Genomic DNA, 27,618 nt, shown 5'->3' with positions numbered 1-27,618 from the left:
GTTGGATTTGGTAGATAAGTCATTAAAGTGATTTTTAGTTTTCTAATTGGAGCCTTGAGGCAAATATTTGTCCTGGGCTGTTGGGGAGGTTTTTGTAGGTGCAATTCCAGCATGAGAAGCTGCTCAGTGAACTCTCTGCTTTTCCTGCCAAAAACTCCAGGCACTGCCAGCTGAACTGGTATTTTGTTTTATTAAGTGTGATTTCTACAAAACAAATGCACAAATTGTGAAAACTTAACAGTAAAAGAAACCGGATGTTTACAATGAACTGATGAGTTTAACAAACTCTTACCTTGTTTTTTTTGTTTTTGTTTTTTTTTTTTTTTATTTTCTCCATCTTGCACATAAAGCTGCTCTAGAAAAGGTCGATGGGCACATGGTAACAGTCACTAATACTGCACTAGGTCACAGCACGGGGGTGGGACTGTGGCACAGGGGCCTAGGACTTCTTCCAGATGGCTGTTATGTTCACACTGGTCAGCACAACCAGGTAGCTGAAGGCAGGGTCTGCCACCACGTTGTTCACCAGGATCTCGGGGGGCTGCTCCCCGTTCACCCGCAGCTCTGGCCACTTGAGGATCTGTGGGAGAGCAGAGGGGGTGGGGACGTGTCTGAGGGGCCCTGGGCACCCTCAGGCACGGGCTCTTCCCTCTCCTGAGGGCTGTGGGATGTTCCTAAAGGGCTTAGGGCACAGGGAGGGACAGCTGAGAACAGCTGCACCTCGGTCCCAGAGGAACTGATAGGTGGCTTGGCAATGCACTTCCACAAAACCTGAGGAATCACAGAATTGCTGAGTTGGAAAAGACCTCCCAGAGCAGGGAGTGCAGCCTGTGACTGAGCAGCACCTTGTCACCCAGAGCAGAGCTCGGAGTGCCACCTCCAGGGATGGTGGCTCCCTGAATAACCCTTATAGAGAAGAAATAATGCAACACTGTGTGACTTCACACCTCTAATGCAGCTCCAGCGCAGTGGCTGAGAGCCTTTGCAGTGTTTGTGCTTGTCCTTTCAGAGGGACAGGCAAGGGAACAGTGCCTGCCCAGCTGTCTCCAGAGGGAAATGCTGGGCAGAAAAAGGGTGAGTGTGCATAGGGAAGCAGTGAGCCCTGTCCTGCCAGGGGATGTTCACTCTGGCTTCCCTCCCCTCCCTGGGGGATGTGCTGCCTGCACAGCTGTGCTTTTGTGTTCCTCTCCACTTTTTTAGGGCTGTTTTAGGAGGAGCTGCAGGGGGTGATGGATTTGCTTTGCAGCTCCTCATTCCTATCCCAGTGAATGGCCTTGGCCACGCTTTGGATATCGCTTTTAATGATTTGTGAGGGTCAGCTGTGGGAACAGAAGGCACGTTCTGGGATAAGCCTGCTCAGGAGAGTGGGACCAGCTGCCCTGGGGTGGAGGCCCTGAGAGCACCTCAGCCCTACCTGTGTGGGAGAGATCCTCCGCTCCGAGCGCTTCCCCTTCGGAGAGCCCCAGGCCGTGGTGTAGCTGGAGAGGTTGTACATCCACACACTGCCCTTCTCATCCCCACAGAACACGTACTCCTTTGCTGTCAGAGCAGAAGAAAAAGCTGGGAAACCAGTGTGGAGCTGGGAGTCTGTTCTGCTGTAAAGGACAGCTGCAGGATCCCAATGGAGGGTGCCATATTTCAGCAAAATTCTCTTACTGGCACAAAAATATGATTCTACCTTGCTCTGAAAGAATTCATTTGAGGACAAACCAGCTACGTTTAGTGTAGAAAAGCTAGTGCTAAATGCTTTGGGATTTCTCCTGACTTTTTTTAGACTGGTTTTGGGAAGTGCTGACTGGATCAGGTTTGTTTGTTCCTTGTCAGTCTCCAAACCCAGCTGCCCAGTGTGTGACATCACTGCCCACAGATGCACTCAGCATCCCAGTGGCTCCACAGGGCCCAGCCCTGAGCTCTGTGCTTTGAAAACCTGTGCAAGAAAGACCCCCCAGCCTCAACTGTCCCCCTTTATCAGGGAGAAGGTGCAGCTGTAATTATTTATTACTGGGGTTATTTCCACCCAGCTGCGCTGCAGGGGGAGAGCAAAGCTCTGAAATCCAAGCCTTTGCCTCCAGCTCCCATGGATCAAAGCAGAGCCATGGACAACTGGGCAAAGCATTTCCCAGGAAATGAGTGCTCCTACCTGGGCAGGTGCTGAGCGTCAGGTAGGACATGTCTGTTGTGGACCACTCCAGCTCAGCCAGAATAACTGCAGACATTGTCCGCTGGCATCCTTTTCCCTTGGCATCAAAAGACTCGCTCCAGCTCCACAAGTATATGCATCCTGGTTTGGAGCTCTTGGAAACTAGGGCAGAAAGGAAGGGAGAGGCTGTGGCAGCTGCTGGGAAGCAAAGTGCACTGAGACAGAGGTGGTCCATCCAGAATATGGGTTTCAAACCATGGGATCTGATCCAGCAGCAACTGTTTGCACCTGTTTTACCTTATTTCAGGATTGTTGGAGCTTGCAGAGAGATTTTCAGTGCTATGCTTATGTTCCTGAGCTGTTGTTCAGAAAGAGCCAGCCCATGATGTGAAACCCACAGTTCCCCTGAAAAAAAATACTTGAGCCACCAGCCCTTGAGGAGAAAGAGACTCTCTCCCTTCCACATTGGCACTGTTTGGCCATGTGTGCTCTCAGGGATGTGTCCAGCTGATTTCTGGTCCCATCCAAGCATGGGTGTGCACTATAGGCCATGTTTTGACTCTGGGAGTCAATTCCATCCTGTGCAGCCCCCCAAAAGCTAAAGAGGCTGTCACACCCCTTTCAGCCCCTCTGCTTGTCATGCTGGCTTCACCCTGCACATGCTGAAGTGCCCCACTGTTTTTGGGATTGTGCTGTTGTGTTTATACTCACCAACAACATCATCATTGAGAAAAGCCAAACCATCAACCCTGTGAGATGTTGTCATGCTTTCCTCACCAGGAAACTGGAATATGGCTTCAAAAGGCCTAGAGCAGGGGGAAGGGTGAAATCAGCCAAGTCCTGAACAGCCAGCAGTGAAAGGGCACCTGGCTGCAGAACCCAGAAGGAAATCTGTCTGTTAGTGAGTCTCTTTCCAAGCTCAGGTGAATTCCCACTTGAATTTACACTTTTGGTCACCTGGGTTTAGTAGTACAGCAGAAGCCTGTTTGCTCAAGAGATTGCTGCACTCCATCTCTTTTGCAGGCATCAGGGTATTTGTCAGCAGGGCATGACTTTACTTGCTTCTTCCTCTTAACTTTCCCCTGAGCTCTCACAGGGCCCCAGTTTCCTGGGTTACCTTACATACCAGGAGCAGGGGAGGCCTCACTGTGACCCTGGAAATCGATCCAACAGTTTACACTCCGTTACACTACCTGGAGATGACACACCCTTAAGTTTTGGGGTATTGGATTACAGTCCTGCCAGCCTTCCTGCAAAGCAGCCTGCAACACCTGCAGCTTTAATACAAGCTCTGAACAGTCCTTGAGCATCATGCTCCTGTTTTTTCTGGCCACTCTGGGAAGGGGAGGATGTTTTAAGTTTGGTAGGACGTGCTGCTTTTGCTCAGTTAGAAATCAAGCCTCTGCTAGGACTATCCCTTCTTGTTCTGGAAAGCAAATGCACACCCCCAACTTGTGGTTCTCACCTGCTTTTTTGTCCCTTATCCAGTTTTATATTCCAGGCAAAACAGCCATCTTCACAGCCTGCCAGCAGGTACTGCTCTGGGCAGGTGGGGACCAGGGCAATCCGTAGGGGGACAGAGGCGGTTTCCAGCACCAGCAGCTGGCTAAAAAAAAGCAAAGAACAAGCAGTTAAGTGGTGCTGTGACGTGATAGTTACAGGCTCTTGGGCTGGCCACATCTGATTTTTAAACCTTTACCTTGCTTTGAAATTGTAGTCACAGTCTGGAATCCCAATATCCCAGAGTGCAATTCGCTTGTCATAGGATGCAGCTGTGGGACACAGAAGAGAAGCAGGTAGGGACACCACTGCTCATCTGGCTCTTCTCCTGCTAGCTGGCAATTCTGCCTGAGTCACAGCCACCCTCTAAGGCTCCAGAGAGCTCATTAAGGCACAGCAGCAGTCCCCAGGGCTCCTGGCCCAGTACTTCCCAGACACTGTTCACACATGCACAGTCAGTAGTTAGTGGTCTTATCCTGTGCTCTAAGAGGGGCAGATAAAACAGTTTGTTTCCTGGTGTCCATTACTGAGTTGTGGCTTCACAAGGTCTTTAGCTAGTGGCCCTCTGAGCTCGTTTCTGGTCAAGGCTTCTAGTGGAATCTAAAATATGAGCTCCAACCTCTACTCTCAGGCAGACATCACTTTATTGCACATAACCATACTGTGTTCACATCCATGGCAGCTCCCATTGGGAAAGTAAGGCACTCACAAAGGATGCCACCAAGCTGATACCCTGGAAGCAGAAGCAATTCTAACAGATTACTCTGAGTAACCTGGACCCTCATCAGATGGCAGCCCTCAAACTCAGAGTTTGTTGGTGTCCACTCCTCAGAAAAGATGCAAAGAATCTCCCTTAATTACTCTAAATTCTTCTATGAAATATAACGAGTCTTGCTGTCCACACCATTATATGGCTGTGCTCCTTATCCTTTCCTCTGCTTCTGCTTTTGGCACTCCTGAGCTTCTTGAAAAGTATCCCCTATTCTAAAAAAAAAAAATCCACTTTCAATGGTTCATGTAGCACTTTAACCACTCCAGGATGTGGATAATTGTAGGCAAGAGAAACAATGTGCTGTGGGGTGCAGGCTCTGTACCAGCTCAGGGTACAGCCTGACAATGCAGCTGCAATTTGTAACATGATGGTTCATTACCAGTCCATGAGCCACAGCCTCTGTGGGCCCTACTGTGTGTGGCAAAGCTCTCCTTGACATCAGGACCTGAATAGAAATCTGTCGAGGCATATACAACTCACATTAAAAAAATCCAAGTCAATTAAGCACATTGTTGGGTAAAATGAAACCAAACAGCCCATAATAGGCTGCTGTGCTGGAGGAGAGCCCTGCCACTGCCTGGCTCCCAGCTGCCTGCTCTGCCATTCTTCTTACTCATCCCTGTGGAACAGATCCACTACTGAGCTTGTTTGTGGCTAATGTGTGTGTGACAGCCACCCTGAGAGCCACCAAGGGAGAAACAGGAGCTGCTGCACCTCAGCTAAAGAGGCAGGCCCTGGCTGAAACAAGCTGTTCCTGCCGGAGATTGCTGCCACAGGAGAGTAACAATGTTCTCTTCCTAGTGCCTGGCCGTGCCTTTTGTTCCTGCGTCCCTGCTTGCCCTGGTGACAACTCCCCTTGTTAAGGAAGCCCTGACTTTCCACATAGATCTAAAACCAGGGATTCTGAAGCAGACTTACTGAAGAGGTGGGTCTCCTGGGTTGGGCTGAAGCAGACAGTAGCAATGGGCTTTTTGTGAGCCTTTATCTCTCCGTAGCAGAAGTCGGCTGCCACGTGGATCAGTTTGACAATGCCTCTCCTCCCTGCAGCTGCCAGGATGTTGTGAGCTTTCTTGCGGCTCTCGCCGATCACCATTGTGAGGGTTGTCCATGCAACGCTGAAGAACTCCTGGGACACAAGGAAAACAAGACTGGGGTGACAGAGAACAGACAACAGCCAGCAGGGTGGTGGCTGTTAGCTCAGAGAAAAGACAACTGTCACAAGTGCTACTCCGGTGAAATGACACAACTATTTAAGATGGAGCATCAAAACTCAAAACAGCTCTCAGAAGAACACAAACTACAGAAAGAGGGTGTTTATTTCTCTGTGCTGTCAAGCAGGTTCAGCAGCCAGACACACCTGCGTGAGGACTGGCAGGCTAATATCCTAAACTAATAAAAAATTAAAACCCAAACCAGGCTAAAAGGATAAGCAAGCAATTTTTATTATCTATCTTCATCTTAACATCTCTACACACTAACACGTTCAGACTAACATCTCTCCACACTAACACTTTCTTTGTAATAAGTATTTACGCAGATTGTAATTATTACAGATATTCCCATTCAATGCTTACCCTTCCCACTTGCAACCCACCTCTGTAGCCACTTTATACTTTTTCAGCACAGTCCCTGTCTCACAATCAATCAGACAGACAGACTCCCCTCCACAGGTTGCCACGGTTCTGGAGGAGCTCACAATGGGATCTGAAAGAGGAAAATAATGGGTGAGAAGTTTCCCAGGTTCAGGGATAACACATGAAGACTGCAGCTTATCACTGTCTGGTGCTCTCCCAGTCTCCTGTTTTCAAAGTCAAAGGAGAAATATGTAAGCAAGTCTCTTCCTGACAATGGAGACTACAGCTTGAAGGAGCAGGGGTCTGAGGCATGGAGTCCGCTGGGATTCCAGAGCCAGGTGGTTCTGGGAATCCTGCAAACCTCTTTAAGAGCTCACCTTTCCTGGCTCCAGAGTCCAGCACTGGCTCGAAGACACAGGACCAGAGCTGCGTTTTAAAATCCTCGTGGCTGTTGCCTTTACTGTGACACTGAAGAAAATGCAATGGCTCTGCACTGACATCCTCCTACAATAAACCATCCACATTTAGAAAATTCATTCCCCTGACATGGTTTGCCTGTGATTGCCTTGACAGACCCCTCTGCTGAACACAGCAATCTGAGTTAAACTCAAGTACTTTTCAGCCCGTCTGTGCTATGGAGGAGAGACTGAGGTGCCACAGTGCTCCTAAAGCAGCAGGGAACTGTTTAGCAAAGATGTGCACAGCAGACCCCAGCAGAGAACCCCATTTCCTACAGCAGAGAAACCTGGAAAACCCTTTAGATCCCCACTGGCCCGAGCTGAGGGGGAAACACCTTTCCCCATGCAGCCCCTGAGTTGAGAGCAAGGCTTGCCAGTCCCATTTCTAAGCACAGCTTGTCAGTGCACCACCTCGGAGCGCTGGTCCATCCATCCCCCAGAGGGGATCCACTGGGGTCTCCCGGGGGCTTCCTCCTCTCCCTTGGTGCCTCTGAGAGATTTAAAACAATGACAAAAAAAACCAAACTAAAACTCACAATATATTTGGCCAACTATGAGCTCCAAGCTGTGCAGAGCTCTGAAGAAACCTGAAGGCAGCTCCTCCCACTCTAAACCAAGAGGCCCAAAGCCAGTCCCAAGGGTGCTGATGGACGTACCTTGCGCTTGGAGTTCTTCACGGGGGTCAAGGTAACCACGCTGCTGTCCTGCTCCTGGCTTATCTGTTCCCCAGTCATCTGGCTGGATCTTCTGTTGCTCTGCCCCTTGGGAAACTGCTCTCCATTCTTCTGTGTCCCTTCAGCTCCCTGCTCAGGGGTTGCCTCCTTGGCTGTTTGGTTTGATGTTCTTGGTTTATCAGGAGCTGGGTCATCCTCCACATGAGTGGATTTTCTGGGATTAACTGCAGCTTCCTCCTTGGTGTTTGCCTGGGTCTTGGACCTCTTCTTTCCAGGGCTTGATTTTGAATGATTTCTTTTCCTCTTGCTGGGTGTTACTGTGACCTGTAAGGCATGTTGTCATGTTGTCAGGTTCTGCAGAAGGTTTTTAGATTCCCTGAGATGTGCAGATAATTTGTAAGTTAAAGACATTAATTATTCAAGTGCAAGTATCCTCCCACGGTTATAGACTGGGTTCCAGGGATCAGACAGCTCAGAGCTGCAGGGTTCCTAGAGGCAGAAGCTAATGAAAGCCATGCAGCCAGCCTTCTTTTCGGCTCCCTTCCCCTGTCTCAGTTATTTGCAGTTTATATACGACGTGGAAAACCAAATCTGGCCTATGGACCACAGGCGTTCCGTCTGCAGCCATTTCTAAGCAGGCAAACACCAGCAGAGCCTGGCCAGGCATCAGCCCACGTCTCTAATTAAAACATCTCTTCCTAGAGGAGAGGTAGAGTGAGTAGGATTGCACTCATTAAATGTTTTTGGTCCCCTATGAGAATGGAAGCTCTCTGAGGGAGCAACTCCACCTTCACATTTCTGGGAAAGCTTCAATCTATCTGTAAAGAAGAATCCTGAGCTGTTGGATACAGCTGGAGCCTGAGACTGCCCCTGTGGTTACCAAAGGGTCATCAATGTGAACTGACAAGAGCTGCTGAATTCCCAGGTAACAGAAAGAACATGGCTAATGTAACTGGAAAAATCACCTACCTGAGCCACATCTTCTGCAGCTTCACTGGGGCTTTCTGTGCTTTCTTCCTCATTGTCATCTGTCTTTTCCTCTGGTTCTGTATCAGAGTTTAACTCCAGACCTAGTGAGTGTGCTAGAAACTCTTCTGCAATCATTTTCACCTGAGAAGCAAATATGTGGATATGTTAAAAAAAAAAAAAAAAAAGACTACGACAAAAAAGCCACAGCATGTCAAGCTCGGATGTGTCATGGCACAAAGAGCTGCTTTGCTGAGTTTTTAATATCTGCTCCCACTATTCTGTGTGAATTTCACAAGTGGTGGAGTCCCCAGCTGACATTACATGACCCAAGAACTTCACTTTGTCATGGGCATTCAGAGTACACAGCTGTGGAAACAACAGCACAGCAACAAAACAAGACAAAGGAGAGATGGAAGTCTCAATTGTATGTATGAACAAACAAATAAAACAAATGTTACAAACTAAATGGTGTCTTTCCCCGCTGGGAGCAGCTACATTTCCGTCATTGTCTTTACTCTTTGATCAAGAATACAAGTTACTATTAAACTAATTTGCAAATAATTAAGTATTAAGGATATTGCAGTCTGATTAAGTAGTACAAGTATCATTGTTGCTTATGAATTAAAAAATAATATTTAATGACAACCATTTCAACTTGGTGCACATTTAGTCCTGGTAGCTGCTTAACAAAGCAGTGAAAAAGAGAAAAATTGCATCACTTGTCAACAAGAGCACCCAAATCCATGGAGTGTTTTAATGCAGTCCATGCAGAAGCAGGAGCAGGGTCCTTGCCTGGAGAACAGGAGGGGGCTGGGATGTGACCTACCCGCCAGCGGGTGAACTCACTGAGTGAGCTGGGCCCGTACACCACATTGGTCTCTACTGACTTCAGGAACTTTTTCTTGATGGACTTCGCCTGCTCAGCTGTGTATTTCTCAGGGAGTTGGTCACTGAAGAATTTTTTCCAGTGAGCAGTAACCTAGGCAGAAAGACTGAGTTTATTCAACAGAAAAGCACAAGAGAACTTGTGAAAGCATTTAAGAAGTGACCAACCCTGAGTGCTGCACCCTATGTGATAGCACCACTTTAATTTATTTATTCATGTTCAAATGACCACTTCAGCTAAGGAGAAAGTCAGTTCCTCTGTACCAAGCTGGAGTGAGTGTGGCTAAGCAGACACTGTCAGCATGGACCCATTTAGAGAGATACCTGGATTCCAAAAGGCTGCTGACCTACAAGATGCTCACCTGCCAGCACAGATTCCCACTGCAGTTTCTGGTGGGCAGTAACATCCATCAGCATTTGGACACAACAGACATTTTTACATTGAGACACAGGACTAAAAACTGGGCAGGAAGGTACAAATCACATCAGGGAAAGGCATCGGGGCACAGACATCACAGAAAGAACAGCACAGGGTAGTGTTTGATGTCTCATTAAACAGCCAGCCATGATCAGCTGTCTGGGACAAAAGGCTGAGCAGCTCTCAGAGACCCTTTCGGGTTCACAGATTTTATGCAGACAACACTCAGCACAACTCATTCCAGTTTTCAGTATCTGAGTTTTCTCCCACTGTTACACAGAATGAATTAAGAAGATCAATTAACTAGAATACAAATGGTAAGAGCAGTAATACACGAAAACAACCAGCCAATCAAACTTTTTCATAATTGAACAATAATTTTGCTCACAATCACAATGATGCCTTGTGGGGACAATCTGTCAGGAGCTAAACTGTGTAGACAAATGAGTGAAAAGAGAGTTCTAAACATTCGCAACTGAAGAAGAAAGAACAAATCCTTATTCCTGGTGAATGCTGGAAAAAGCAGGATTATCCAGAGCCTGGTTTTGTTCTTCCCATTCCTCGGGCCTGGACAGTAACTTAAATTAGACAGGGAGGTGTTTGCAGTTGTTCTGGCAGCACCAGGCTTCTCCCATTCCTGAATGATGATCAGAGCAACCTGAAAAACTACAGGATCAGACACAGACCTGGTTGGCCCTGCTCCTGTCACTTAAACCAAAGGCAAATTGCCTGCACAGAACAGGCAGAGCAGATGCCAGCAGTGACCAGAGACAGCAGCTGTAAGACATTTCCTAAGTGGCCTTTCTGCAGGTTGGGCTCAGATCATACCACAAGTATTGCAAACCACTTGAAGCTTGTTTGCAGTTCTGTCACTACACTGAGCATTTAGTTATTTTTGAGGTGTTTAGAGGTTAAGGAAATATCCCACATCTTACCTTGCTGGTGAGCTTATGACTGTTGACACGCCTCACATGGTTGGCCAGTTTGGTTATGTCCTTGCCATTGAGCAGACGAAGATTTTGCAAAAGAAACATGACTTTATAGTCATCATTGAGCTAGAAAGAAAAAACACTGCAGTTATAAAATCTGTACATGTGGTACTCGCTTTACCTTTAGTCCTTGATTAAAATACAGCCTATATAAGAATGATATATTTAGTAAGGGAAAGCCATTTCATAAAATCTCCTCAGGATTTTTAACTTGAATTTCACATTTTATGTGTGAATTAGTGTTCTCTATGAGTTGGGATCTTAAACTGCAGAGAGAGTTGCCCAGCCCTCAGGCAGTGCTAACATCCAGCACAAGGTGGGGGCTGTGTAACTGCTCTTCTGCTGGGCCTGAGTGCAAGGCTGGGAGCTCTGTTCATATCCTTGAACTCTAACACGAGGAAAGGCCTGTCCTGCCTCCAGTCAAGGAATTCCAGCAGGAACTCCTTGGGTCAGATAGTTCACCATACAGCCACACACATACTGCCAGTGTGCCACAGCAAATATGCATGTGGGGATGGTGAGTGGCTGATGCCAGTTTATAGCACAAGTAAAATCAGTTTTGGATGTTTGTCTTGTACAGTCAGCAGATCCTCCTGGGAGAAGTCAAGACCTAAACTGGACTCATCACCAAGTTTAAGCCCTCATCTGAGGATCCAGCCTGCCTCTCCAGAGCAAGAGGGCACTAAAACTAACACAGATATTAGGATATTAAGAAACTAGCATTAGATATTAGGAAAAAAACTCTTTACTGTGGGGGTGGTGATGCACTGGCTGGCACAGGTGCACAGAGAAGCTGTAGCTGCCCCATCCCTGGGAGTGTTTAAGACCAGATTGGATGGGGTTCTGAGCAACCTGCTCTAATGGAAGGTGTCCCTGCCCATGGCAGGGGGTGGAGCAAGATGAGCATTAAGGTCCCTTCCAATCCAAACCATTCTGTGTTTCTGTAAGGACATCTCTACACAGTCATTCCTGTATTTTACACTAGCAGAAGCATAAGGTACTGTGCCTGATAAGCCACTTTGTCCTAGAGAACCAGGCCCCAGATCTTAATATCTGAGTGTTTTTGGGCAAGTCAGTTCTGCAGATTGAGAAATAGTGGCACAAAGTGGTTAAATGTCACACAGAGGCTGGCTGCTTTCTCAAACGCCCTAGCACTTGCTGCCCAAGAACAATATGTAAGAACTTTGCACAATTGCTGTTTGTTTGCCTCTCTGTTGAATGTAAGGAGGGGGGTAACTCACTGTCAAATACACATTGTTCTCGTAGGTCAGCTCCTCGAGCAGAGGGAACTGTTTCAGAGCAGTTACATCTTCCAGCTTGTTATTGTTGCAGTTCAGGACACGCAGATCAGGGAGGGTTAGGCTGTTGGGAAATTTGTCCAGTAAATTATCAGAGAGATCAAGTTTCTGCAGGTGCCTCAGGCGGGAAAACAAGCGCGGGTCTAAATCTGCAGTCTTCAATTGCAGCTTGGACAGGCTGAAAACAAAACAAAAAAACCCCCATGAATGCTGATTTCATAGCATAGACAGTCACACCTGGTGGCATCTCAGTCCAACACAACTCACTGGGTACAACTGACCCAACCTACTTTTTCTGGTGTGTTGGTTTTTTTAGGGTTAACTTGACTATCTGTTGAGTTATCACTTCTTTACAATGGAAGCACCATTTTGTTAGTTTTTAAAATTTTTATGAAGATTAAATAAATAAAAAGTGTTTTAATTTTTTTTTATTCTATTATTAATCTCAATAAATAGTAAAACACAAGAGATATAAAATTTGACACCTTTCTATCAAAAACTAACTTATTTCTTAGTTACAATACTTTATACATGTTTTTCAGCCTATCAACTTTCTATAAAGTTTTAAGAATTCCTTTCAAATCCATTTCCTACACTGGTGGCAGCATTCTGGATTGTGAGCACGCTGTGGGATAGCTGATGTGCCTGAGCTAACAGCTACCATCTGAGACTCAGGTCTGGCAAAGCACAATTAACCTGCAATTCAGATAATCTAGGGGTAACTGAGCTGGCTGGGAGCAGTAAATCACCAGAAAAGTTCTTATTTTATAGGCAAAAATTACTACACCTCTAAAAGGTTTGGTATTTTATTCCTGTGCAATGTTGATTCAACAGGACAAGCTGTAGCAATTCAAGACACTACACCCTCCATAGAATGCACCACATTTACTATTTCACAGTTCATGCCAAGTGTAGAACGTGTCCCCAAATAATCTGGCTGTTTTCAAAGAACTAACTTGACCAAAAAAAAAAAGTGTTTTTTGCATTTATTTTACAGTGAATTTTGCTGCGAAAGCTTCCAATGGTAAATGTAGAGATTGACCTAATAAATCCCAAGACTGCCACCAAAACAGAAGAACTTTGTCCTGAAAGATGAAGTGGTACAATATTGGTGAGAGGAAAAGAAATATCCCTTCTCTGTAAGAAAGTGAAAACTGTGTAATATAAGCAGGGTTATTTATATTTGGTTAGATCATTTAGGTGAGCTCCAAAGGGAGCTTCCAGTCCTGGCAGCCAACATCTCTTGAGGGCACAAGCTTGATTTCCTTTAACAAACAGAATCTCTTTCTCTAATGACCAGTTACAAAAATAAGCTTCTAGATATTAATGAAGTGTGAATAAATGAGATGAATAAATCCAGAAAGCAAGATCCTGTCTCCTTCACTTGCCATCTCAGAAGTGTAACCAGCCACTCAGAGCTGGTAAGAAAGGCTAAGGACAATCCAGCTGGCTGCAGAGCTGTAACTGTGGTGTCCTTTTGGGGAAAAAACTCAATGGTGTTCCTCAAACAGACTTTCTGAAACACATCACAGTACCAAGCTGCATGGAGAAAGCCACACTCCAAAAATCCACAGCTTCAAACATCTCCTCACCCTCTGTTATCCAGATTACTGCAGCTGATAGTCCTCAGAGAAACATGTGAGTTTCTCACTAAAAATAATTACTTTAGCACAAGGCAAATGGAAAGAAGTAACTTTAAGAGTACATGTGAAACCCAAACCCCCCTGACATCAGCAACAAAAACAACAAAGGTGTCAGCCACAAACTGACCAGCTGAGCCACTTGAATTGACCAGCTCTGTGTTAAACACTTGGAAGGACACATATTTGCAATGAGCTCTGTTAAGGACCTGAGTGACAAAACTGATTTTAGTGGCTTTTAAGTGATTCAGAGTTTATTTGTATTATTTGTTTGAGGTAGAAAGATTACTGGATATAGAAGAGATGGAAACTGATGGATGGAGAGGGAAATGGAGGGGAAATAATGCCAAAAATACTTTAAAAACCCTCTGAAATCCATGCTGTAAGATTCTCTTATTCACATTAAGCAATTGCTAGCAAAGATGCAAGGGCATTGGGAGTAGGGATGATACCTTGGGGGCTAGGAAATCAGGATCCAGCCTTGAGCATACAATAGAAATGGCAATAAAAGGTGACACCTGCCAATAACTTCTTTAGTGAATGCAGTGCCACCACTGCTCACTGATCCTGCACTGGGAATGCCCTCTCAGCTCTGTGCTTTGAAACTCTCTCTTTTTTTAAGTAAAAAAATGTTTAGGGGAAGAAAGACATACAGATAAAAAGACATTGCCAGGTTGAATTAATCTGGAATTTCCATGGGCCTGTCTGCACTTACTTCAGCGTCTCGATCTTTCGGAGCCTCGTAGATCTTGGAACTGCTCTTTCCAAAAGAAGTTCTGTAGTAATTTTTGACATTTTTAACCTCCACCTCTCTGCTGGAACCACTAATCAGTCAGATGTAGGATGTCTTCTGGTTACCTTCCTGATAAAACAAATGGGAATTAGAGGAAATGCTTTCAACAGCTCCGAGGGAGGGGGGAAAATTGGTATGAGGTTATCTGCTGTTTTTGCTGCTGTGTTGGAAGTCAACTTTTTTACTTGGTTGAAATGAACATGGCAGAGGCTATTATTAGATTGGGCACAGGCTTCCAGCACACTAATCCAATCCATCTCCAAAACAACAGGGATACATCCCGGGGCTGTTGGAGTGACAGACCTGCTGCAGGTGAAAGCTGTCCATGAGTGATGGCACTCAGGACCAGGACAGCATCACAGGTACCTGTTTGTGCCTCTCCCGGGCTCTGCTCCAGGAATTCCAACACTCTTTCAAACAAAAAGAGTCAATACACCTGCTGTGAATGTTTTTTTCCCAAGAAAGTGACACCGAGCTCACTGGCCTGAACAGACTCTTGCCTGATGACTTCTGAATTCCCAAAAATTTTGGAAAACTGAATTAACCAGCAGAAATTCAAAGACACACCTATCAAGGACAAAAAAAATTAACAGTTCTCTGTCTTGTTGGTGATTAACTGATGTTTCAGTAGACACACACACACATGGAGGGATATGCTGATATTTGGAATAACAGCGCTGACAGGGCCAAAAGAGCTGCACAAATGACTGGACCAGGCCCGCCCACTCCTCCTGACACAGATTCCAAGAGAGGGGAATAAAAGAGAACAGAGCTCCAAGGCCAGGCTCACTCCTGTCATTCTGTGTTAGATCAGTGCTGCCTAAATGCCACTCCAGCACATCGTGAGGGGCACACAGGGCACTGAGCTGTCCTTGGCTTTGGTTTCAGCAGCACCACACACCTCCAGCACCTGCAACATTGTGTGATGAGCAACGGGGAACTACAATATTGTATACACTGAAATACTGTATACAAGCACAGAGAGCTGAACTGAAAACCAGATTAAACAGCAGCTGTTTGGGATTTGATCCTTCAAACAACAGAGTTCTCCCTGAGAGTCAAACCACGGGGTCAGGCTTGTTCAACCAAACCTCCCTCAGATCCTGTGTCTACAATAGAATTGTGATACCAGTGACTGGACATTGCCATCACCCTCTCTTTGGCACACTGAGCCCCCAGAGCCGGCTGTGCCAGGGCAGCAGTGACACCCAGAGCCGGCTGTGCCGGGGCAGCAGTGACACCCAGAGCCGGCTGTGCCGGGGCAGCACAGTGACACCCAGAGCCGGCTGTGCCAGGGCAGCACAGTGACACCCAGAGCCGGCTGTGCCAGCAGAGCCGGCTGTGCCAGGGTAGCACAGTGACACCCAGAGCCGGCTGTGCCAGGGCAGCACAGGGACGCCCAGAGCCGGCTGTGCCAGGGCAGCACAGTGACACCCAGAGCCGGCTGTGCCAGCAGAGCCGGCTGTGCCAGGGTAGCACAGTGACACCCAGAGCCGGCTGTGCCAGGGCAGCACAGGGACGCCCAGAGCCGGCTGTGCCAGGGTAGCACAGTGACACCCAGAGCCGGCTGTGCCAGGACAGCAGTGACACCCAGAGCCGGTTGTGCCAGGGCAGCACAGGGACAGCCAGAGCCGGCTGTGCCGGGGTAGCACAGTGACACCCAGAGCCGGCTGTGCCTGGGCAGCACAGTGACACCCAGAGCCGGCTGTGCCAGGACAGCAGTGACACCCAGAGCCGGCTGTGCCGGGGCAGGGGCCGCAGGGAAGGCCGCACACGGCGTGTCCCATCCCGCACACCGCGGTGATGCTGCGGAGGGCCGTTCGGGTACCGCGGGGCTACTGAACGCCGGGGTTATTCCCCGGGATCAGGCCGCTCCTGCCCCACCGCAGCTCTGGGGATGGAGCCCCGCAGCCGGGCATCCCCCTGGCCGGACCGTGCCCGCCTGGAGCTGCCCCGCACCGCCCGGGACGCCATGCCGCCATGGTGACAAGGCCACGGATGCCGGGGCTGTCCGCACACGCCGCGGCGGCCTCCGGGCCGCGGGATATTACCGGCTGCGGGCGCAGGCCGCGGCTCCGCCCGTGGGCAGGGCCGGCCCGGTCCGGGCGGGGCAGGCGCGGTCCCGGCCCGTCACCGCCGCCTCCGGACTCCGAGCACCGCGAGGGGCCGGCGCCGGCCGCGGCCTGAGGCGCCCTCGCGGGGCGTGCGCCGCGCCTACAACTCCCAGCGTCCCCCGCGGCGCCGAACAGCAGCGCGGAGCCCTGCCGCGACGCGGGGGCTGCTGGGAGCGCGAGTCCGCCCGCACCCCCCTCTTCCACCCCCGCTGCCCGGCCGCGCGGCCTGCGCCCAGCCCCGCTGCCCTCACCTGGAGCGGCCGGGGAGGAGGAAGAGGAGCCGGGGAGGAAGGAAGGGCGGGAGGAGCAGCGGGACGGGGCGGCCGCGTCCTCGGGATGCAGGCGGCGGGCGGAGCGGCGGGCTGCGGCTGCAAGGGGATCCGCTCCTGCCTGCTCTGCGAGGGGCCCGCGGCGGCCGCTCCGCCCCCGCAGGTACCGGGGAGGGGGCGGGCGGCGGGGCGGGGCGGCGGGCGGAGGAACCGGGGCGGCGGGGCGGGACCCCCGTGCCCGGAGCGGGGCCGGGACGCCGGGGTCGCACGGCAGGGACGAGGCGGAGCCCCGCCGGTACCGTGAATTGTTGGCCTCAATAAGGCGCGGAAGCCCAGCGGGAGCTCACCTGAGCCTCGCGTGTTACGTTCGCGTTCATTTGTTACGGCTCAGCCTTGCGGCCCGCGCGATTTTCGTCAACTTCCCTCATTCGGCATTTATCGCTACGACAAACCGTATCTCTGCAGCAATGCCCACCATTAATCTCCTTATACCTGTGGCCCTGAGCATCATCGGTTCTTCCCTGCCTTTCCAGGATAAAGACATCACTAGGGGAAAAAAAGTGGCTTCAAGCAAGCAGCACGTTGATGCTGCAGCTGGAAAAAAAGAAAAAAAAAAAAGAGCAGGGAATAGCTGTTTCCCCAAAACCATCTGTAAAATTTATCTTTCCTGCAAGAATACCGTACAGTTTTCATGCTGCAGTAGCAAGGTTGCAGGGGTAAATAATGGAAATATCTTATTGCTTTCTTTGTTCTTTTCCGTTGAAATTTCCACAGGGAGAAGATAATTTCACTTACTGTCCAGCAACAGGCCTAGCTAAAGGAAATGAGCACTCGGAATTTGCTGGCTGGGCATTTCCCTTTCCAGGGGTGTTCCTGGTGGAGGAGTTCATTAGTGAAGATGAAGAGTGTGAGATAGTGGAACTGATGGATCGAGATGACTGGAAACCATCACAGTCTGGCCGAAAGAAACAGGTTGGACTTTGAAAGCACAACACATCTTAGATACCTCTGGAAAAGTAAAGCTGTTTTCAGTTAAAAGCCAAAATATTGAGATGCTTCATTAAGTGTTTTCCTTTGAAAGCTTTTCCTGAATCAATGTCAAGAATTACCTGTAATTAAAATCAACTTCTTGCAAAAACTCATGATAGTTATAACATAACAGAATTTGATGGTGTGTGTTCAAGCATTAAAGTTCACACAATCTCCAAGGGAAAGAGGTGGGTGTTCAGATTTAGTTTTACTTTATAAATCCAGAGAGATTAATGTAGATTCACTAAGTCCTTTTGCAACCTGGCAACCAGGTCACTGGAAAGAGATGAGAACAGAACTCTGCAGGAACAGCCTCTCCAAAAAGACTTGGCCTAGATTTTTCCTTTACACTAGCTTTTCCCTCCCTCTTCTTTTCCAACAGGACTATGGGCCCAAAGTGAACTTCAAGAAACAAAGGCTGAAAGCTGGCAGCTTTACCGGCTTGCCGAGTTTCAGCAGGAAGATTGTGGCACAGATGAAGGCCTGTGCTCTGCTCAGTGGTTTCTTACCTGTGGAACAGTGTAACCTGGACTACAGACCAGAGAGGGGCTCTGCCATTGACCCCCACTTTGATGACTGGTGGCTCTGGGGGGAGCGTCTGGTCAGCCTGAACCTGCTCTCCAAAACTGTGCTCTCCATGTCCTGCGATTCAGAGGACACCATCCAATTATTTCCCGTTTCCAGGAAGGAGGAATTAAGTCCCACTTCGCCCTTCACGCAGACATCAGCGTGCAGAAATTCAGGAGAAGAGGGAACCAAGTGCTTTTTGTCACCAAGGCTGGTTCCGGGGAAGGAGGTGAGTGTGGCCATCCTCTTACCGCAGAGGTCGCTGGTGGTGCTGCACGGGGACGCCCGCTACAAGTGGAAGCACGGCATCCACCGCAGGCACATCGAGCACCGCCGCGTCTGCATCACCTTCAGGGAGCTCTCGGCAGAGTTCAGCGCCGGGGGGAGGCACGAGGAACAGGGCAAAGAACTGCTACAAATCGCTCTTTCCTTTCAAGGGAGACCCGTGTGACCATTTTGTTGGGAGAGGTGTAAAATGAGGTATGGGATTTGTATGACAAGGTTTATTTCTGAGGTGGGCGTAAGGAATCAGGTGTGTGCAGAGATAAGCTCAATAAAATGAAGATTTAACAAACAAGTAAAAGGGGTGAGCTTCAAAATCTCCTGGGCAATGGCAGTTTTTAAGGCAAAGTCAGAAATGAGAGAGGTTGCAGTCATTATCTGTGTTCTAACAAAAACCAACCAACCAGTTCCTAAACACTTAAAAGAACCCAAGAAAGTTAGAAATATCAAACAGAGTATCAAACAGCCCTTGGCACAGATTTTAAGCTTTCCTGCCCCATACTTAATACTGTCAGACTGGTTTGAATATTGCATCCAGCCCTGGGGGTACAACTATCCCCTCACCCACCTCAGACAGGTCCTGTAGAGACCAGGTCTCAGGGGAGGAAGGTAAGCAGGTGTCTCTCCACAGACAGTACAAAACACTGAGAACTAATTAAAGCAATTATTCTTTGCTGAAGATTCATGCTCTAAAAATGAGGATTAATCATAAATTCCATGTGTGACCCATATCTTCTGGGGCCAAAGAGCAGCATTTGCAGAGGGCCAGTGCTGACTCTTCGAGCTTGGACAGAGATCAGACCAAAGGCCTGCACAGCCTGTGTTATTTTCTGATCATTTGTCATCTCTGAACCCTGCTGTCAGCTCTCAGTAGCAAGAGTCTGATTTTGGGAATTAGCTGGGCAACAGACTGCAACCCTGGCAGCTATCATTTATTTTCCTGGCACCCCCAGCAGTCAGGTTTGAATCATGCCTCGTACCTAAGATTCAAGTAGTCATTTGCAGCAGAAGCTGATCTGAGGCCATCTGTCTGCTCTGAACAAACTTCTGTGCTCTTGAAAATGAAGTTGTGCTGTGGAAGAAGCGTGATCCTTTCATAAACACAGTGCTGCCATGGCAGCCCTTCAGCACAATCTCACCTGCAGCAGCAAACAGCACCGTGCCACCAGCAGGCAGTGCTGCCTGCCTTTGGTTGGCAGGGAAAGGGACAGACAGATCTCTGCACTGCTGTGCTCTGCCCCAGAAGTGCTTCCTGTGCACAGGATTCACTGCACAGTGAAGCACTCCTGCCACGGGCACTGCCCTCTGCTCTTCTGCAGGGCAGGGAGTTCTTCACCCAGGAATCAGATGGGTCAAACAGGATATTTTTTTATCAGCTTAAAGCCAACAGATAAAAGCAGAGAGAGCCCTTTGTGGGCTGCAACAAGCCAGGTTCAGTTAGTGCTAATTCCAGCAGGGACCTACTAGCAGGGCTCCCATGGGCAGTCCCAAACTCCAAACCTCCATCCAGGTGGGCTGGTGAGTGTCCTGAAGGAGCTCCAGCAGCAGTTCCAGCCGTCACAGCACATCCCCTCTGATGGACCCTCTTCACTGCAAAAACAGACATACAACAGGCAGGCCACACCTGCTCACAGCGAGCTCTGTCCCAGGAAATTCCTCATAGGCTGCAAGTGGAAGAGGGTAGATCTAGATTAGGTATTTGCAAGAAATTCTTCCCTGGGAGGGTGGGGAGGCCCTGGCACAGGTTGCCCAGAGAAGCTGTGGCTGCTCCTGGATCCCTGGGAGTGTCCAAGGCCAGCTTGGAGCAACCTGGTCTCATGGAATGTGTCCCTGCCCATGGCAGAGGGTGGGAACTGCATGATCACTGAAGTCCCTTCCAACCCAACCCAAAAGCAGGGAGTGTGCTGAGAGCAGCAATTCCTCACTTTTCCTGCAGCCTGGCATCCACAGGCTCAGCCTGGGAGTGGAATATCCCCAGGACAGCACCTGGAGCTGCTGCTGGCCAGAGGGGCTTTGATCAAGCAGGAGGAGGAGCCTGCCAGCCTGGCACAGACAACACAGGGTGGAACCCTAGCAGGGGCTGTCACAGAGAGCAAACCCAGCACCCGGATCCTCCTCCCAAGCCTCTCCAAGGATCTGCTCTCTGCTCACCACACTGCAGCAGTCAAGTGTTGCCATTAATGCTTGGCCCGAATTTCCAGTGCTCCAATTTTACATTTATCTTGTGCTCTCAGGCTGCTAAAACACTTTCTGCGTGCATCCCGGCTGCTCCATTCTCTCCACAGTGAAAGCAGATGATGGATTCTGATGAATCAGATTGCCACAATAACTTACAGAGTGTTAGTTCATCTTGTGCTCTGCATTTGCTGGCTGAATTTTTCTGCCTTGATTGAACTGTACAGGAAGATGCTGTTCTTGCCAGAAGATTCCAGCTCTTCCTAGCTGATATCTTAAATGTGAAAATATGCAAATAATTAAATACTGAGCCAAAAAGTGAAGACTTTTTCTTGGTGTTTTTGAATTCTAGAACTTAATCTAGTCACTACACAGGCACTGCTGTGCCAGTCTTTTGACATTGTTCACCTGTTAAACAACCTCTTGGGTATCATCCTTAGATCAAAATGCAATTGCACATCCATCCGTTCAGTATTACTCCTTAAAACTTTATGTACATTTTCTCCTAAAAAGCCAGAAAACCAACAAAGAAAAAAAAAACAGCCAGAAAATCCTGTTTTGCAGTGTTACAAAACATTAACAATTTACTGTCAAGTACCATAGAAATCTGAGAAAGGTATGAAGATGTTTTAATCTTAATGGGCTCATAAAAGTTATTTTGTGCACTAAGCTGATATTATTAACAGAAGACAAACTTTAATGGTCTTCCTGTTACAGGAGTTTCTTGTCTCCCTAAACTTCTTGTAAAACTGGTGCCAAGACCCAGACCCTCATTAAAAGGAAGTGCATCTAATTGCTATCTCCTTATGCACTGCAAAAGGAGAATGATTATATCTGACCAAACTTTTTTGAAAAAAGGCAGAACTCAAGTTAACCCATAAAATGCTGGAGGACTTGAGCTGCCTTTCAAGAAATCAGTCTGAAATCACCAAGAAGCATAAAACTGAGCAAGTTTATCCAGTTCCTCTCACACAGCTGGACAATTTCTGAGATACATTCGTTGTTCTACATTAAATATTGTTCATGCAGCGGTAAAACAAGAATAGGCAAAGCTAAAATACAGATTTTTTTTTTCTCTTAGCACTCATGGCTGTCACACCTCTGGGCAGAAAGCAACCTCCCAGATGGACACACAGGGATTCAGGGAAATACTGTCCAAATCCAGCCAGTCAATTTTAATTACAGGAACTGCTTTGAAATGGCTGTAGAGGAACCTGTGAGTTAACCAGAAAATATCCCCCCTGGGCTTGAAAATATCAAGCTGAATTTGATAGCAGCTTGAGGGGGTGTTGAGGAAGCTGCCTTAGCAGTTGATGCAATGAGATTTAAAAGATAAGGAATCTACAGCAGCAGGAAAACTCCAAGGCCTTTTGTTTGTTAGAAGGCAGGAAAAGAAAAGAAAGGTAGGAGGAGCACCTTCATCCCCCAGCCCAGCCCAGGTAACCTCGAGGCAACCTGGGATTGCCCATCCTCACATCCCAGAGGCAGGGAAGGGAAGGATGTGGAAGGGAAGGATGCAGAAGGATGTGGAAGGGAAGGATGCAGAAGGATGTGGAAGGGAAGGATGTGGAAGGGAAGGATGCAGAAGGATGTGGAAGGATGTGGAAGGGAAGGATGTGGAAGGATGTGGAAGGATGTGGAAGGGAAGGATGTGGAAGGGAAGGATGTAGAAAGATGTGGAAGGATGCAAAAGGATGTGGAAGGATGCAAAAGGATGTGGAAGGGAAGGATGTGGAAGGATGTTCTCTCTGCAGCTGCACCCACCCCTGTGCTCTCCAGAAACACTTCCAGGTACAAGCACTCAAATCCAACACGACTCCACCCCTCACAAAGTCTCCCCCAGAGCCTCCTCTCCACTGCAGCAGGCAGCCAGCTCGGCCCGGGGCGATGTTAAAAATAGGGAGATCACAGAGTGGGAGCTGCCACTGAATTCGGCAAAGGGAGAACCTGATCCTGCTCCCTCCAGCCCGCGGTTGTGCCCCTTCTTTATTCCTGTCAGGATGGAAAGGGAGAGAGGAGCTCCTAACCAAGGCTGGTGCATGGGAATGATACAAAGAATTGTTGCTCCCCTGTCCTTGAGAGTTCCTTCCCTGCTTCAGGGTGGGCAGGCAGGGTCCCTGCAGCGCTGCTGTCTGCAGAGGCGTTTTCCTGCTGGGCAAAAACTGGCCAAAAAAAAAAAATAATCTGAAGCAAGATCATGGCTGTGCCTGTACTAAGCTCCAGTGCAAAAATTGGAGAAATAACTCAGACGAGGCAATAGCTGATCCAGAGAGCCACAGCCCAAGGGGGCTGAAAATTATGGCAGCAGCCCAGAGCCCAAAGGTGGCACCGAAAGCCAACACACACCAGGGGAGATCCTCAACACTCGTCCCCAGCTGAGGCTGGAAGCCTTGGGAGAAGCATCTCCGTGCAAGCATTGCAGGATTGCAGCCACACAAAACCTGGGACACTCCAGGAATGACACGAGAAGTGACAGCACAGGACAGACGTGGCCAGGCACGGCCAGACAAACCCAGATGTGACACAGAGAGCTGGCAGCCCTGTTGGGACAGCAGTGACAGTGTGGAAAGGCTGGCTTGACTGATGGGAATCCTGCTGACAGCCACGGGGGCAGCAGCAGGAGCAAGGAGGATTTTCTGGTGCTGTAGCTGGACAAGTACAACATCCCTACTCCTTCTTTATGGATGAACTCCCATGCTTGGAACCACAGGTAACATTTCTGCATCACAAATCTGGACCCAACAGAGGTGAAATGTAAATAAATTGCAGGAGCAATAAAAGCAAGTGTTGTTGTTGGAAGGGAGAGGAGTTACAGCATGAAGGTGGATGGGTAACCTTGAGAATCAGAGAGCAAAAATATCCCCATGAGCTTCTCATGGAAGGGAGAACTCGATGCCCAGAGACACAAGAAACAGAGCTGCAAGCAAAGACAGGGAAGCAAGTTATTACTCTGTTTTAGGAGCATTTGCCCTTGAGACACCATCCCAAACTGTACCTCAGAATCACCCCTGGAGTAAGGTGGTCCCACTCCAGTCACAGATGCACTGACTTGAGACTGATCTTGAATGCAATCCCACCCAAACCTGAATGAGTTATTCTACAAAATCAAAGCAGTTTCTGCTGCTTTTCTCAATTTGCCTAAGTTCATTACATTTGCAAAAAAATTAAATTAGTGATCTGGTTGTTTCCAGACAATCTGCATTACTTTTGCAGCACTGTATGCACAGGGGGAAGCTTTGAAAAAAGTTATTGCAAAAATGGTGCAATACTTTCCTTGAGAGCCTTCTGAGACCCTCAGCACACAGGGTCCCACTATTAGTGATGTTAAAGGAGAGTGCAAAGTACAGATGAGAGATTCATCCCATCTGGTCTGGCTCTGGCCTCTCAACAGAAATTCTGTTGGTAGAGGACCTGACACGTGTAGCACTTGGCAGAAAACTCAACTCTGATTCTGTTGTATAAACCTTTTAATTTTTATTATGGTAAAAAGAGGAGGGAGAAAGGGCAGAGTCCTGGGGAATTTATATAATTTCACGACCACCCCACTTCCTGGAGGACACTCCTTGTTTTGCATATGCAGATGAGTACAGATTAGTTATTTAGCACACAAAGACATTTTCTTTGCTGCACATCAGCCAATATGGTACATGCCAACTGCAGCAAGAACAGCAGATGAAAGCCACAGACACAGTGCTAAGCAACTTGTTCAGCAATGCTCACATTCCCATGTAAACAAGAGAGATGAGAGGTGGTTTCCCAAAGCCCTTGACAGAGAGGAGTATTGGGATAATCTCACCCTGCTGCCCTGGGGTTTGTACTCCCTTCTGGGAAGCTGACATGTATTACACTGCCTCAAATCCCAGTGGAATAAGGGCCCAGGGTTAAATAGAACATTATAAACATCCTTAATGATTTCAGAAACCTATAAGGCCTCAGAGACTCTGAAACTGCAGTTTTGGAGTGCAGAGGAGGAAACTAGCACAGGATCAGGGCCAAGAAAATGTGCTTATGCTTCTTGCAGCCCTATGTGTCAGAAAGCCTGACTTTCCCTTAAAAGAGCTGATGATTGCTAAACACTCTTTTCTCTCTACAAAGTTACCAAAATTAATAAAATTGGGGGTTTTTTGTACAGAAGTTTTCACCCACGAGGATGCTATGGAATTTACAAGCTTCCCTTGCTCAGCAACACAGACATGCAAGTGTCATTGTCTCAGTTGCTGAAAAAAGAAATTAGCTCAAAGGAAAGGGATAGCTCTTTAATGGCATACAGCATTCCTGCCAGATCCAGCTCAATCAGGCTCACCAGGACTGCTCCAGGTTCCACTAGAGGAGTCCTGCTTTGGTGGAGGGAGAAGGAAGCATTCATTTCTGACAGAAAAATGCTACAGCCAATTTAAAAAAGAAAAAAAAAAGAACAAAATATGAAATAACACAGTACTGGGCTTGCTCTCTCCAGCAAACCAGGCAAAAGGCATCAGAGCAATGCACAAATGAAGAAGACACTGGCAGATTTCTACAATACTTGCTGTCACTCCTTTACCTCCTTGAAACTTGCTTTGTTAGTCCTTCAAAGTCTTGTCTCATTAAATTCCCTGCCACTGTTCCGTTTCAAGAATGTCCTTGTTAAATCTAAAACACCTGTAAGCCTTCCCTGGGCACTCCTGCCTCTTATTGGGAAAAACACGATCTTGGCACTTACTCAACCTAAAGTGACAAAGCCACTGAAGAAAGTGCAAGAGAACTTCCCAGCCTCCTGCAATTCAAATTTCTACATCCCAAGCTGTAAAAATATAATAAAGAACAGCAAGAAAAGAACATAAAAGCTAATGCTGTTTTCTTTCTGGTTATGTATTTACAGAATACTTGCTTTGGAAAAAGGGTGATCAACATTCTCAGTTTTTGTTGTGCTTTCCTGGATGTCCTTGAGTCAGCTGCAGGTACCCACATTAATCAGCTCTGCTCTAGGAATGAGCTGCCAGTTAATTGTGGCTGCACTGACAGCCAGGGAGTTCTGACATGTAAGACAGGTCCTACACACACATACACACACAGAGGCTTTTGGGACAGCCAATGCAGTTTCACTTTTGGCAATGGAATATTGCATTTGTAAAAAATATTGATTTTTGGCTACCAGTGTTAAGGTAGATAAAGTTTTGACCTTGAACACCACGGCAGTGTCAACTTAAGTACCAAGTGTGTGGGACCAGAACCAGGGCAGAGCCCCCATCACGTGGAACAGCACAAGAACCCACAGCTAGAAATGGCAGGCAAGTAGCATTTACAGATTTAAGCCTCAAGAAAATCCATCCCTGGTGCAGCTCACCAAGCAGCAGCCCAGGTATCTTGCTCTCAGCGCTGGCTGAGCTGTGTGCAGGCTCTGTCACACCACCTGCATGCCTCTGTCATGCCCATCTAGCTGCACTTTCAGTTTGTGGAGCTCCTCGATCTCCCGGTTGTGCCGCTCCGTTTTGTGCCGCACCAAGGAGCGGTAGAAGTGGATGGTGAAGACGACAAAAATCAGACCCACGGGGACCATGATGATGGTGGACACCAGTGCTGACTGCCACCCCGCGTGGCTGCTGGGCTTCTCCACGTTGGTGGTCTCGTTTTTCAGGATGGAGCCCACTGGCAGGAATTTTATCCAGCACAGGAGCACGACTTCGGCAAGGAAAAGGAGGATTCCCAGCACGGTGGAGAAGCCCCAGGCCAGCTCAATGTAGGGGTGCATGCGCTCGTGCGGGGACTCGCTGATGGAGTTCAGGTTGTGGATGTTGCTCACAGCCTCCACGTTGGGCAGGATGCAGGTGCTGATGAGGAGGGCGAAGAGGTGAACGGCCACCAGCACCGTGGTGCAGGCGCTGAAGGCGATCAGCAGCATCTGGGGGTACTTGTACTGCACCTCCAGCTGCACCTCCACCATGGCCACCTGTGGGAGGAATAAAGAGCTTGTCAACACCTGCTGGCTTTCCTCTTTCCAAGGCTTTCAGCCAGGAGAGCATCTTGATTCAGGAAGAACATCTAAGGTCAAGTACACACTCCAGAGGTTTTTTTGGAATGGCAGCCCAGATAGATCACTGCTGTCACCCACGAGGACACACGCACCGCCTGTGCTGTGGCCCTTCTGAGACCATGCTTTTCTCAAACAACACGTCTCTGAGCCACAGGAACTGCCCCAAACCCAGCACACAACAGAAGGAGCTCATTAGATGCCACTGGGGCTGAGAGGCAGCTAACAGCCTGCTATAACCCACCATCACACCCTCTAGTGCCACTCCTTCCTTGCGGCTGCAGCACAGGAAGTGTCAGCTTCAGGCGTGCAAAGAAAAGCAAAGCCAAGCAGCTCCTCTGGCCAGTGGCCAGCCAGGTTTCACTACCCACCATGGGAAGCACACAAACTACTTTACAGCTCAAGTTAGCCCATAGTTAAAATAACTGCCTTCTATTCTCAGAACAGTTTGTTTGTTTTTATTACAAATATGCCCAGATAAATAACTTTTAAGTTATTTATATCCTCAAATTTCTCCCTGGAGAGGTAACAACTCAGTGATACACCCAGCAGAAGTGGACAGCTACTGGCTTATGGGTGTGCTCAGCAACCCAGGAGTCTGCTTCCCAAAGCAAGAGCTATCACACAGCAGGTCTCTAAAGTTATTTTTACTTTAATCAAATAAAGCTTAAGCGGAATATGTGCAAGAGAGCAGGAGGCTCTTTTGAGATCACAACTGGAGTCCTGTTAACTGGTTTAGCTTAAGAATTTTTATAATCAAGCTACCTGTGAAGCAAACCAGTACTTCTGTGTGGTCGCATCCCTGGAAGGACAGCACAAACTTTTTGCTAAGACAAGACACAAAAGCAGTGGGCAAGATTATCAAACATTTCTCTCTAGCAGCTGGCTTGCATCTGTAGCTACACTTCATGATTTGCAGAGAAGTTAACTTTCTTGGCAGCAAGGAAAACCTCTGGTGATCCCAGCTGACCTGCTGCTCCAGCACAGCACAGCTTGCTGGAAAGAAGCCCCTCTAAAGAACATCATGAGAAGGCAAAGTTTCAAATCTGCACTCGATTCTGGGAC

General features: G+C 48.2%; 3 protein-coding genes across 5 annotated transcripts in view; 1 reads left to right on the top strand and 2 right to left on the bottom strand.

Moving 5' to 3' along the window:
- Positions 1 to 171: 171 nt before the first annotated feature.
- Positions 172 to 16,589, bottom strand: LRWD1 (leucine rich repeats and WD repeat domain containing 1). The gene is made up of 16 exons (XM_077787493.1): positions 16,476 to 16,589; positions 14,033 to 14,179; positions 11,621 to 11,855; positions 10,326 to 10,445; positions 8,914 to 9,066; positions 8,088 to 8,228; positions 7,101 to 7,442; positions 6,364 to 6,490; positions 6,007 to 6,116; positions 5,331 to 5,538; positions 3,840 to 3,912; positions 3,606 to 3,746; positions 2,852 to 2,946; positions 2,141 to 2,302; positions 1,415 to 1,539; positions 172 to 580 (listed from the first exon to the last, which is right to left on the bottom strand). The coding sequence occupies exons 2-16, from the start codon at positions 14,110 to 14,112 to the stop codon at positions 440 to 442; spliced, it is 2,253 nt and encodes a 750-aa protein (XP_077643619.1). The 5' UTR covers positions 14,113 to 14,179; positions 16,476 to 16,589; the 3' UTR covers positions 172 to 439.
- Positions 16,550 to 20,869, top strand: ALKBH4 (alkB homolog 4, lysine demethylase). Its single transcript, XM_021551012.3, has 3 exons — positions 16,550 to 16,656; positions 17,268 to 17,465; positions 17,905 to 20,869. Exons 1-3 carry the CDS (start codon positions 16,561 to 16,563, stop codon positions 18,538 to 18,540), a joined length of 930 nt encoding a protein of 309 aa, XP_021406687.2. The 5' UTR covers positions 16,550 to 16,560; the 3' UTR covers positions 18,541 to 20,869.
- ORAI2 (ORAI calcium release-activated calcium modulator 2) overlaps positions 20,865 to 27,618 on the bottom strand; it is a 16,514-nt gene continuing 9,760 nt past the window's right edge. For all 3 annotated transcript variants that reach the window (XM_021551015.3, XM_021551014.3, XM_021551016.3), the window contains exon 4: positions 20,865 to 26,472. In XM_021551015.3, the coding sequence (XP_021406690.1) occupies positions 25,927 to 26,472 (546 nt within the window). In that variant the 3' untranslated portion in view covers positions 20,865 to 25,926. The remainder of the gene's footprint in view (positions 26,473 to 27,618) is intronic.

Source organism: Lonchura striata, chromosome 20, assembly GCF_046129695.1.
Source record: "Lonchura striata isolate bLonStr1 chromosome 20, bLonStr1.mat, whole genome shotgun sequence".
Lineage (NCBI taxonomy): Eukaryota > Metazoa > Chordata > Aves > Passeriformes > Estrildidae > Lonchura > Lonchura striata.
Note: the sequence above shows the minus strand (reverse complement) of the source record. Positions and strands in the feature narration are given on the sequence as shown.

Excerpts from the sequence above, each read along its gene's own strand:
- LRWD1 (XM_077787493.1), bottom strand. The coding sequence starts at position 14,112 with ATGTCAAAAATTACTACAGAACTTCTTTTGGAAAGAGCAGTTCCAAGA. Across the intron at positions 9,067-10,325 it reads GTCATAAGCTCACCAGCAAG|GTTACTGCTCACTGGAAAAA; the intron begins GTAAGATGTGGG and ends CTTTCTGCCTAG. Across the intron at positions 7,443-8,087 it reads CTGCAGAAGATGTGGCTCAG|GTCACAGTAACACCCAGCAA; the intron begins GTAGGTGATTTT and ends CATGCCTTACAG.
- ALKBH4 (XM_021551012.3), top strand. The coding sequence starts at position 16,561 with ATGCAGGCGGCGGGCGGAGCGGCGGGCTGCGGCTGCAAGGGGATCCGC. Across the intron at positions 16,657-17,267 it reads CGGCCGCTCCGCCCCCGCAG|GGAGAAGATAATTTCACTTA; the intron begins GTACCGGGGAGG and ends AAATTTCCACAG. Across the intron at positions 17,466-17,904 it reads AGTCTGGCCGAAAGAAACAG|GACTATGGGCCCAAAGTGAA; the intron begins GTTGGACTTTGA and ends CTTTTCCAACAG.